The sequence below is a fragment of the Pseudophryne corroboree genome, chromosome 9, assembly GCF_028390025.1.
Source record: "Pseudophryne corroboree isolate aPseCor3 chromosome 9, aPseCor3.hap2, whole genome shotgun sequence".
Lineage (NCBI taxonomy): Eukaryota > Metazoa > Chordata > Amphibia > Anura > Myobatrachidae > Pseudophryne > Pseudophryne corroboree.
The window spans coordinates 248,759,741-248,772,840 of NC_086452.1; the positions used below are offsets into that span (position 1 = coordinate 248,759,741).

At 48.5% G+C, this 13,100-nt stretch overlaps 1 protein-coding gene across 2 annotated transcripts in view; it reads right to left on the reverse strand.

Moving 5' to 3' along the window:
• Positions 1-12,842, reverse strand: part of GLRX2 (glutaredoxin 2) — a 199,918-nt gene extending 187,076 nt beyond the window's left edge. The window contains exon 1 of one of the 2 annotated variants that reach the window (XM_063940194.1): positions 12,701-12,842. In XM_063940194.1, the coding sequence (XP_063796264.1) occupies positions 12,701-12,738 (38 nt within the window). In that variant the 5' untranslated portion in view covers positions 12,739-12,842. The remainder of the gene's footprint in view (positions 1-12,700) is intronic. The other variant, XM_063940195.1, reaches the window with a different exon arrangement.
• Between the last annotated feature and the right edge of the window lie 258 nt (positions 12,843-13,100).

Sequence of the window (13,100 nt, forward strand, 5' to 3'; positions counted from 1 at the left end):
ATGGTATCTTTATCCAAGGTATCAATGTCAGCAGACAAGGTATCTGTCCACGCTGCTACAGCACTACAAACCCAAGCCGACGCTATCGCCGGTCTGAGCAAGGTACCAGTATGTGTATAAACTGACTTCAAGGTAGTCTCCTGCCTGCGATCAGCAGGATCCTTGAGGGCTGCGGTATCTTGCGATGGCAGCGCCACCTTTTTGGATAAGCGCGTTAACGCCTTGTCCACCTTGGGGGAGGATTCCCACCGTATCCTGTCCTTAGCCGGGAAAGGATACGCCATAAGAATCCTTTTGGGAATCTGCAGTTTCTTGTCTGGAGTTTCCCAAGCCCTTTCAAACAACTCATTTAACTCATGGGAAGAGGGGAAAGTAACCTCCGGTTTCTTTTCTTTAAACATGTGGACCCTCGTGTCAGGTACAGAGGGGTCATCCGTGATATGCAACACATCTTTTATTGCAATAATCATATAATGAATACTTTTAGCCAACTTTGGCTGCAACCTCGTATCATCGTAGTCGACACTGGAGTCAGAATCCGTGTCGGTATCAGTGTCTGAGACCCAGAAGGGCCCTGTGATATAGTAAAAGGCAAGGATGGACTCCCTGTATTTTCCCTGGACTCCGCTTTGTCCAACCTTTTATGTAATAAATTCACATTTGCATTTAAAACATTCCACATATCCAACCAATCAGGTGTCGGCGTTGCCGACGGAGACACCACACTCATTTGCTCCACCTCCTCCCTAGAAGAGCCTTCCGCTTCAGACATGCCGACACACGCGTACCGACACCACCACACACTCAGGGAAATATCCAATCTGGAGACAGTCCCCCAATAAGGCCCTTTGGAGAGACAGAGAGGGAGTATGCCAGCACACACCCAGCGCCAATCACCCTGGAAAACAATTTCCCAGACACACAGCGCTTTAATATTATTCAATATACCTTCACTGCCAAATTAAGTGCCCCCCCCCCCCCTCTTTTTAAGCCCTCTTTCACAGTGTTCAGCAGGGGAGAGTTCGGGGAGCCAGCTTCTCTGCAGTGTGCTATGGAGAAAATGGCGCTGGTCAGTGCTGTGGAATCAAGCTCCGCCCCCTCAGCGGCGGGCTTCGGTCCCGCTCAAAAATACAATACTGGCGGGGGATTTGTATATATATATTGCCTCCGCAGCCCATATATACTAAAATGCCAGCCTTTATATTGCTGCCCGGTGCGCCTCCCCCCCCCCCCCCTGCGCCCTGCACCCATCCGTGCCTCAGCGTGTGTTGTGTGTGGGAGCAATGGTGCGCAGCGTTACCGCTGCGCGTTACCTCAGTGAAGATCAGAAGTCTTCTGCCGCCTGTGATGTCTTCTTTCTTTCAATACTCACCCGGCTTCTATCTTCCGGCTCTGCAAGGAGGACGGCGGCGCGGCTCTGGGACGAACGACGAGGGTGAGACCTGCGTTCCGATCCCTCTGGAGTTAATGGTGTCCAGTAGCCTAAGAAGCAGAGCCTATCACTTAAGTAGGTCTGCTTCTCTCTCCTCAGTCCCACGATGCAGGGAGCCTGTTGCCAGCAGGGCTCCCTGAAAATAAAAAAACCTAACAAAATTCTTTTAATCAGAGAAACCCAGGAGAGCTCCCCTGTAGTGCACCCAATCTCCTCTGGGCACAGGATCTAACTGAGGTCTGGAGGAGGGGCATAGAGGGAGGAGCCAGTGCACACCCATTCTAAAGTTCTTTATAGTGCCCATGTCTCCTGCGGAGCCCGTCTATACCCCATGGTCCTTACGGAGTCCCCAGCATCCTCTAGGACGTAAGAGAAATAAGTCTGTTCTACTAGGGAAATACTGTAAGCAGTACATGCTCACTGCTTACCCTGTTCTTTCCCTCTTTATCAGAGTGCTGTGTTATTTACAGTGCCTCCTCTGCCATCGGGTTGGCTAAGGATAGAAATTGTGTTCCAATTTCAGAGGTGGGCAAGGAGTAGACGACAACATTGTCACATGCACTCTGACTGTTTCATTCTGTATACAAGGGGGCGATTTATAGTCCTGCAGGGTGCACTGAAAAAGGGCAGGGTGCTTTTTCACATTTCAAAAATGGGCAGGGTGCAGCACCCTGCTGAAACAGTCTAGAAGGAACACTAATACAGGTATGGCAATAAATGTATACAGTTACTGAAAACAGGGAACTTGTAAAAAAGACAATACATTTATACTCTCACGAGCAGGGCCCTCTTCCCTCATGTGCTTACCCTTTTCTTACTTTAATAATTTTCAACTGCACCAAATCCAGCAGTCTTCTGCCACCTGATACTTATTCCAGTGTCATCTGCTGATGTAGCTATGTTTATTTACCCTGTACTTGTCCTATATTGTTGTGAACTGTAAGTTGCTGTTTTCCTGTTTGATTATTTGTTTATGTACTCTGTAATTGGGCGCTGCGGAACCCTTGTGGCGTCATATAAATAAAGGATAATAAATAATAATACAATTAGAAAAAAATAAGAATTTACTCACCGGTAATTCTATTTCTCGTAGTCCGTAGTGGATGCTGGGAACTCCGTAAGGACCATGGGGAATAGACGGGCTCCGCAGGAGACTGGGCACTCTAAAAGAAAGATTAGGTACTATCTGGTGTGCACTGGCTCCTCCCTCTATGCCCCTACTCCAGACCTCAGTTAAGGAAACTGTGCCCGGAAGAGCTGACACAACAAGGAAAGGATTTTGGAATCCAGGGTAAGACTCATACCAGTCACACCAATCACACCGTATAACTTGTGATAACATACGCAGTTAACAGTATGAACAATAACAAAGCATCAACCACGGATGCCAACATAACATAACCCTTTATTAAGCAATAACTATATACACGTATTGCAGAAAGTCCGCACTTGGGACGGGCGCCCAGCATCCACTACGGACTACGAGAGATAGAATTACCGGTGAGTAAATTCTTATTTTCTCTGACGTCCTGGTGGATGCTGGGAACTCCGTAAGGACCATGGGGATTATACCAAAGCTCCCAAACGGGCGGGAGAGTGCGGATGACTCTGCAGCACCGAATAAGCAAAGGCAAGGTCCTCCTCAGCCAGGGTATCAAACTTGTAGAACTTAGTAAATGTGTTTGAACCCGACCAAGTAGCAGCTCGGCAAAGCTGTAAAGCCGAGACCCCTCGGGCAGCCGCCCAAGAAGAGCCCACCTTCCTTGTGGAATGGGCTTTTACCGATTTAGGATGCGGTAACCCTGCCGCAGAATGAGCTTGCTGAATCGTGTTACAGATCCAGCGCGCAATAGTTTGCTTTGAAGCCGGAGCACCCAGTTTGTTGGGTGCATGGAGGATAAACAGCGAGTCAGTTTTCCTGACTCCAGCCGTCCTGGCTACATAGATTTTCAAAGCCCTGACTACGTCCAGCAACTTGGAAGCCTCCAAGTCCCGAGTAGCCGCAGGCACAATAGGTTGGTTCAAATGAAACGCTGATACCATCTTTGGGAGAAATTGGGGACGAGTCCTCCATTCTGCCCTGTCCATATGGAAGATCAGATACGGGCTTTTACATGACAAAGCCGCTAATTCTGACACACGCCTAGCTGGAGCCAAGGCCAACAGCATGACCACCTTCCACGTGAGAAACTTTAGCTCCACGGTCTTAAGTGGCTCAAACCAGTGTGATTTCAGGAAATCCAACACAACGTTAAGATCCCAAGGTGCCACTGGAGGCACAAAAGGGGGCTGAATATGCAGCACTCCCTTAACAAACGTCTGAACTTCAGGCAGTGAAGCCAGTTCTTTTTGAAAGAAAATAGATAGGGCCGAAATCTGGACCTTTATGGATCCTAATTTTAGGCCCATAGTCACTCCTGACTGTAGGAAGTGCAGGAATCGACCCAGCTGGAATTCCTCTGTAGGGGCCTTCCTGGCTTCACACCAAGCAACATATTTTCGCCATATACAGTGATAATGTTTTGCTGTCACGTCTTTCCTAGCCTTTATCAGCGTAGGAATAACTTCATCGGGAATGCCCTATTCCGCTAGGATCCGGCGTTCAACCGCCATGCCGTCAAACGCAGCCGCGGTAAGTCTTGGAACAGACAGGGCCCCTGCTGTAACAGGTCCTGTCTGAGAGGCAGAGGCCATGGGTCCTCTGAGATCATTTCTTGTAGTTCTGGGTACCAAGTTCTTCTTGGCCAATCCGGAACGATGAGTATAGTTCTTACTCCTCTTTTTCTTACTATCCTCAGTACCTTGGGTATGAGAGGAAGAGGAGGGAACACATAAACCGACTGGTACACCCACGGTGTCACTAGTGCGTCCACAGCTATCGCCTGAGGGTCCCGTGACCTGGCGCAATATTTTTTTAGCTTTTTGTTGAGGCGGGACGCCATCATGTCCACCTGTGGCAGTTCCCAACGGTTTACAATCTGTGTGAAGACTTCTTGATGAAGTCCCCACTCTCCCGGGTGGAGGTCGTGCCTGCTGAGGAAGTCTGCTTCCCAGTTGTCCACTCCCAGAATGAACACTGCTGACAGTGCTAGCACGTGATTCTCCGCCCATCGAAGAATCCTTGTGGCTACTGCCATTGCCATCCTGCTTCTTGTGCCGCCCTGGCGGTTTACATGGGCGACCGCCGTGATGTTGTCTGACTGAATCAGTACAGATTGGTTTTGAAGCAGGGGCTCTGCTTGACTCACGGCGTTGTAGATAGCCCTTAGTTCCAATATATTTATGTGTAGAAAAGTCTCCAAACTTGACCACTGTCCTTGGAAGTTTCTTCCCTGAGTGACTGCCCCCCATCCTCGGAGGCTTGCATCCATGGTCACCAGGATCCAGTCCTGTATGCCGAACCTGCGTCCCTCGAGAAGATGAGCACTCTGCAGCCACCACAGCAGAGACACCCTGGCCCTTGGGGACAGGGTGATCAACCGATGCATCTGAAGATGCGATCCGGACCATTTGTCCAACAGATCCCACTGAAAGATCCTTGCATGGAACCTGCCGAAGGGAATTGCTTCGTAAGAAGCCACCATCTTTCCCAGGACTCGCGTGCAGTGATGCACCGACACCTGTTTTGGTTTCAGGAGGTCCCTGACCAGAGATGACAATTCCTGGGCCTTCTCCTCCGGGAGAAACACCTTCTTCTGTTCTGTGTCGAGAATCATTCCCAGGAAAAGCAGACGCATCGTAGGGATCAGCTGCGACTTTGGGATATTCAGAATCCAGCCGTGCTGTTGCAACACTTCCTGAGAGAGTGCTACGCTGACCAACAACTGCTCTTTGGACCTCGCCTTTATGAGGAGATTGTCCAAGTACGGGATAATTATAACTCCCTTTCTTCGAAGGAGTATCATCATTTCGGCCATTACCTTGGTAAATATTCTCGGAGCCGTGGAGAGACCAAACGGCAACGTCTGGAATTGGTAATGACAGTTCTGTACCACAAACCTGAGGTACTCCTGGTGAGGTGGGAAAATGGGGACATGCAAGTAAGCATCCTTGATGTCCAGCGACACCATAAAATCCCCCTCTTCCAGGCTTGCAATAACCGCCCTGAGCGATTCCATTTTGAACTTGAACTTCTTTATATAAGTGTTCAAGGATTTTAAATTCAGGATGGGTCTCACCGAACCGTCCGGTTTCGGTACCACAAACATTGTGGAATAGTAACCCCTGCCCTGTTGAAGGAAGGGGACCTTGATTATCACCTGCTGGAGGTACAGCTTGTGAATTGCCGCCAGTACTACCTCCCTTTCCCTGGGAGCAGCTGGCAAGGCTGATTTGAGGTAACGGCGAGGGGGAGTCGCCTCGAACTCCAGCTTGTATCCCTGAGATACAATTTGTACAGCCCATAGATCCACTTGTGAGCGAACCCACTGGGTGCTGAAGTTTCGGAGACGCGCCCCCACCGCACCTGGCTCCGCCTGTGGAGCCCCAACGTCATGCGGTGGACTTAGTGGAAGCAAGGGAGGATTTTTGTTCCTGGGAACTGGCTGCCTGGTGCAGCTTCTTTCCTCTACCCTTGCCTCTGGCCAGAAAGGATGCTCCTCTGACCCGCTTGCCTTTCTGAGGCCGAAAGGACTGCATTTGATAATACGGTGCTTTCTTAGGCTGTGAAGGAACCTGAGGCAAAAAAGTCGACTTCCCCGCAGTTGCTGTGGATACGAGGTCCGAGAGACCGTCCCCAAATAGTTCCTCACCCTTATAAGGCAAAACCTCCATGTGTTTTTTAGAATCAGCATCACCTGTCCACTGCCGAGTCCATAATACTCTCCTGGCAGAAATGGACATTGCATTAATTCTAGATGCCAGCAGGCAAATGTTCCTCTGTGCATCCCGCATATATAAGACGACGTCTTTTATATGTTCGATGGTTAGCAAAATAGTATCCCTGTCGAGGGAATCAATGTTGTCTGACAGGGTATCAGTCCATGCTGCTGCAGCACTACACATCCAGGCTGAAGCAATAGCAGGTCTCAGTAGAGTACCAGAGTGTGTATACACAGACTTCAGGATAGCTTCCTGCTTTCTATCCGCAGGATCCTTTAGGGCGGCCGTATCCTGAGACGGCAGTGCCACCCTTTTAGATAAGCGTGTTAGCGCCTTGTCCACCCTAGGGAATGTTTCCCAACGTAACCTATCCGTTGGCGGGAAAGGGTACGCCATCAGTAACCTCTTAGAAATCACTAGTTTCTTATCAGGGGAACTCCACGCTTCTTCACACAAATCATTTAATTCATCAGATGGGGGAAAAGTCACTGGCTGCTTTTTCTCCCCAAACATAATACCCCTTTTGGTGGTAACCGGGTTAATATCAGAAATGTGCAATACATCTTTCATTGCAGTAATCATGCATCGGATGGCTTTTGTAGACTGTACATTTGTCTCATCCTCATCTACACTGGAGTCAGACTCCGTGTCGACATCTGTGTCTACCATCAGAGCTAGCGGGCGTTTATGAGCCCCTGGCGGCTTCTGAGTCGCCTGGGCAGGCGCTGGCTGAGACCCCCGGCTGTCCCAAGGCTGCTGCGTCATCAAACCTTTTATGTAAGGAGTTGACACTGTCGGTTAAGACCTTCCACATATCCATCCTATCAGGTGTCGGCCCCGACGGGGGCGACACCACATGTATCTGCCCCTGCTCCGCCTCCACGTAACCCTCCTCATCAAACATGTCGACACAGCCGTACCGACACACCGTACACACACAGGGAATGCTCAGACTGAGGACAGGACCCCACAAAGTCCTTTGGGGAGACAGAGAGAGAGTATGCCAGCACACACCACAGCGCTATATAACACAGGGATTTACACTGCTAATAAGTGATTTTCCCAATAGCTGCTTGTTTGTATCGATTTGCACCTAAATTTATTCTCCCCCCCTCTCTTTTTAACCCGTCTTGTACCTGGATACTGCAGGGGAGAGCCTGGGGAGCGTGCTTCCAGCGGAGCTGTGAAGGGAAAATGGCGCTGGTGTGCTGAGGAAGAAGGCCCCGCCCCCTCAGCGGCGGGCTTCTGTCCCGCGTTTTGTGTGACTTAATGGCAGGGGTTTTCACACATATACAGTGCTAGACTGTATTATGTGTGTAATTTGTGCCAAAAGGTATTATAATTGCTGCCCAGGGCGCCCCCCCCCCCCCCCCCCAACGCCCTGCACCCTACAGTGACCGGAGTGTGTGGTGTGCTGTGGGAGCAATGGCGCACAGCTGCAGTGCTGTGCGCTACCTTAATGAAGACCGGAGTCTTCTGCCGCCGATTTCATCTGTTCTTCTGTCTTCTGGCTCTGCAAGGGGGACGGCGGCGCGGCTTCCGGGAACGGACGATCGAGGTCAGGCCCTGTGTTCGAACCCTCTGGAGCTAATGGTGTCCAGTAGCCTAAGAAGCACAAGCTAGCTGCAAGCAGGTAGGTTTGCTTCTCTCCCCTCAGTCCCACGTAGCAGTGAGTCTGTTGCCAGCAGATCTCACTGAAAATAAAAAACCTAACAAATACTTTCTTTCTAGCAAGCTCAGGAGAGCCCAGCTCTGGCCGGGCACAGATTCTAACTGAGGTCTGGAGGAGGGGCATAGAGGGAGGAGCCAGTGCACACCAGATAGTACCCAATCTTTCTTTTAGAGTGCCCAGTCTCCTGCGGAGCCCGTCTATTCCCCATGGTCCTTACGGAGTTCCCAGCATCCACTAGGACGTCAGAGAAATGGGGACAATATAAACAAGACATGTATAAAATCAGCCTTTAAGACCAGCAGACAGCTTTTGCAGTCCTGCATGTTCATTGTCGCACACATAATAGAGACATTGCTCATAAGGGAAAGAAAAAGAAGAAAAAAACACCAATTAGTATCTTGCAAACAAAATCTCATAAAAAACATTTTAGCTCAAATTCAACATTAAGCCCTGTTGGTGCTAATGTTCTCATATAAGATATAGTTTTCATTTCTTCTTTTGCTAAGACCTCTTCTATATTTTTCTTTCTCCAATTATTTTTTGCTATTTTGATGCCACAAAAACTGTTTAGTTCTTTGACAGTGCAACAGTGTTTCTCTTTAAAGTGTAGGGAAACACTGTGTTTATCATAAGCCTTTTTTCATATTCCTTATGTGCTCGGCTAGTAAACCACATTCCTACTAGAGTGCAAGTGTGGCACTCAGTATATAGGAAGAACGGGATGACAGCTGAAGGAGACACTAGACAAGCACATAAGGAATATGGAAAAGAGAGCCTTGGGAGAGCCAGAGATTGTCCAGATTTGAGAAGAGACCAATGTATTAGAGAAACGTAGCGCTGGTTCATTCCTTTCTTTTTATTTAAACTCAGAATTAGGCCCATAAAGAGGATTGGAACCAGCACACAACACCACGGACAGAGCAGCGCCCCGCTTGGTGGATGTGTGTGTGTGTGTGTGTGTGTGTGTGTGTGTGTGTGTGTGTGTGTGACACAGTAGTGTAACCACTGTCTATAAGGTCCCCCTCACTAAAAGGCCTTTTGTACAAGTACAACTGTGATTTAGTGGCTCTGTGGAGGACCAGTCTCTGCATGCAGTCTGTACTCAGCAGCAGCATGAAATGGCGCCTTTCATCTTCTGGTCCCGCTCCCAGGGAAGCTCCGCCCCTTCAATGGCGCATGGTCCCTGTTATTTATTATACTGGCTTTTACTCCATTTTGTGTAGAAAAAGTATGTGTAACCCTTTTTCTATATATCGCCAGTGTGGGGTATGCAGCGGAGCACCGCAATCCGTAGCCGGGTGACCGCTGTCCCTTCATGCTGCCATGTTCACCGGGGACCCGCTAACCAGGACCCCGATGCCTGTACTCACGGCACCGCATCTCTTCAGCATCTGCTAGGGGTGGCGGCATGCTGCCGGCGTGGGCTTACACTCTGGGAGTGTGAGAAACATCACCGCAGGAGCTCAGTGTCCTGTCAGCGGGGATACGAACTATTAACTCTAAGGAAGTTGGTTCGTTCCCCCCCTAAGTCCCATGACGCAGGCAGACTGGTTGCCAACCAGTGCTGCCTGAAAATAACAAACTAAAATACATTTCTGAAGAAAACTCTCTGGAGATCAACAGAATGTTCCTTGGGCACATTTTCTAAACTGAGTGTGCTAGGAGAGGCATGGAGGGAAGGAGCCAGCACACATTATTAATTTCTTAAAGTGCTAGGCTCCAGTGGACCCGATCATACCCCATGGTAATCTACTATTCCCCAGTATCCACTAGGACGGTAGAGAAATGACAGTTAGGAGCTGATTGGCTGGTCATTTATCACTCTTTATCCTTCCCCACTTCATCACCTTTTAAGCCTTAAAACATTTGGGCCTTTACGATTTATAAGGAGAGAGAGAAATATAACACCATAAAGTTTTTTTTTTTTAACTATCAATTTTTCCCCAAAAATGTTCCCCAAAGTTTATTATTTTTTAAAAGGTCAAATTATGTAAACAAGAGCTATTTAACTCTTATTCAGTATAATTTTTTTTAACAAATCTGCATATTTGTTAATAAAATTATACTGAACAGAGTTTAACTAGCTATTATTTTACATAAATTAGATTTTTTTTTAAATAAGACCGATGATTTTGGGGACATTTTTAGAAATATTAGCCAGGACAGGTAAGTGGTTAAACATTATTGCATATGATCTGTATACACAGTACTACAGTATCTAAGCTAAAATGTAAAGCGATAAAGGCAAGACACATCCACACCAGACTATTTTTTGCAGCACAATTCACTAGCGCACGCAGGGGGGGTTTCTGAGTACCTAGAAACCCCCCCCTGCCACCGATCCATTGCTGCAGCTTTCCGATTTGTTTTTTTTATATATTTTTTTAAAAGACGGAGGAGCTGGGTTTATGCGGCAGTTGCCTCCTAATAGACACCGGGGCTGGGCTAGCAGCAGGCTGCATCTATAGCTAGGGGGAGCTGCAGCAGCATCAGCCCGCAGCTCCCCCAAGGAAGTTTACATTGGGCTTTGAGAGCAGGGCTGGCCAGGTGACGTACACTCTGCCTCCATCCTGACAGCTGCAGGTAAAGACTATGAGGCGCCTGCAACCCGCATTAAGCTGCACTGTGTGAGGTGAGCGGGCTGGCGGGGTCCAGATGGCAGGACGCCAGGGGCACATACATGAACAATGGCTTGATAAATAGCAGGGGTTTCTGCAAAGTGCTTGGGCGGGCTGTATTTCTTCCTCTTTTGAAGTCCCCACTTTGACACAGAACTATCTATAACTACTATAGGAATGACTGAAGCCTTACGCATTACTATATATATCTATAACTCTCTATCTCATATTGTACATACGTATGCACATTTACAGACGCACATACTGTATGTGTGTATATCAGTGCCGTAACTAGGCATTTTAGCGCTGTGTGCAAGAAACGGCATTGGCGACCCCCCCCCCCCATGCAAGATAGGGGCAGTGCGCGCCGTAGCCACGCAAAAAATATATAGGGGTGTGGCTTCATGGGGAAGGGGTGTGGCCACAAAATAATACCAATTCGTACTACGGTGCACAGTAGCCTCCATTATTTAAATTACACCGCACAGTAGCGCCAATACACCAGGTAGAGCCCCTTCTACACATTACGGCAGACAGCATGCCCTTTTTACACATTATGACAGACAGCGTCCCCCTTTTTACACATTATGGCAGACAGCGTCCCCCTTTTTACACATTACGGCAGACAGTGTCCCCCTTTTTACACATTACGGCTGACAGCGTCCCCTTTTTAAACATTACGGCAGACAGCGTCCCCTTTTTACACATTACGGCGGACAGCGTCCCCTTTTCACACATTACGGCAGACAGCGTCCCCCTTTTTACACATTACGGCAGACAGTGTCCCCTTTTTTACACCAAAGGAGGACGCTGCTGCGGCTCCAGTCCCCCTCCCTCCTCCTCCCCTGTCCCCGGAGCAGCTCCTCTTCTCTTCTCCAACGGCCGCGGCGCAGACAGCACAGGCAGCTTGTAATGAGTCAATTCGACTCATTACGAGCCGCTGACATGCCAGCCGTTGCGCCCTCAGGGCGACTGCACTGTGTGCCAGGCACACCATGCACACAGGTAGTTACGGTCCTGCTGTGTGTGTGTGTGTGTATGTACATACCTCCCAACATGACCCTCTCCAGGAGGGACACAATGCTCTGCTTCTGAACTTTTCACTTAATGGGGTCGATTCTATTCGGCAACTAATGAATAGCGCCGGGAATTAGCTCCCGACGCTATTCAATTCAGCAACTAATTACCTGCAATTGTCGGGAATTCTTCTCTCATCCCCGGGGGATGAGAAGAGAAACCCGACAAAAGTGCTGCCTCGCGGCCGGCGCGAAGCTGATTCTGTCGGGAATCAGCCTCGCGCCGGGGAGTTAAGTCGGAGAATGCCCGTGCTCCCGACAATTCAACCTGTTTTGTCGGCGAGAACGGGCCATCGCCGACGTAACTAGTTGCTGAATTGAATAGCGTCGGGAGCTAATTCCCGGCGCTATTCATTAGTTGCCGAATAGAATCGACCCCAATGTATGATTGCTGGCACCTTTGTTGAACAGGTTAATGGATTAGAAAGGTGTTTCAGCACAGGTGATGGCAATCATAAATTAAGAGAAAAGTCCAGGAGCAGAGCATTCTGTCCCTCCTGGAGAGGGTCATGTTGGTATGTATGTATGTATATATATATATATATATATACACACACACACACACACGAGTGATGAAAAGTCTGTCAGCGCCACCATTTCTATACTGCTTAAATATAGCATATTCATACCCTCCAACTGTAGCTTTTTGGCAGGTACAGTACCTTTTGTTATGGTCTGTACCTGCCAAAAAGGGCTTTGTACCGACTTTTGACTCTCCAAATTAACATTGAAAGTATAGGAAAGGGGGCGTGACCACGCCCCCTTCCCTAATTTGTACCGGTTTTTATGTGTCAAATGTTTGCATGCATATTACATTATTTGTATGCATATTACATTACTATTGGAAGGCACCGCGGCAGGTTACAGAATGTATTATACTTCAGTCTCCGCCCCCCTATGCTTGGCTCCACCCCTTTGGAAACCCCCCTTCACAAATCTTGCGTTTGCCCCTGAAATTCACTGCACTCGGAATCACGTGCAAAGAAATCTATTCTCCAGCTGGGAATAATGGTACAGAATTCAGAGACGCCTCTCCGTTGCCGGGTTACGGGTTTGAAGTCTAATACCGCTTTCTACGTACCTGACGACACAAATCTGCTGGGCTGGTAACTTGTACATAGTCTGCCTGTCTGTGGCTACGGTACCGGCGCACTGTCACCACAGTCACCTTCCTATTCAAAGCTTCTAAACACAAGAGAGAAAACAGTATATAGGGCGGTCCAGAAATAGTCTTCCTTAAATGTGCTACTTTCAGTACACAACGGGAGACACTATCCTAATTTATACTAGCATATCGATGTGAGCGAGTCTCCTCCAAAATGGCTTCAGTGAAATGTAGAAACTGAATTAACATTCTGAGTGCAGAATGTGGATGCTATCCCAGCATGCATAGCGACGGTTTTTTTGTGGGGGGTTTTAAGGGGCATTATTCCATTCATACAGGGTTATGGGTACCATTCACACAGTGCTTATCACGTGGC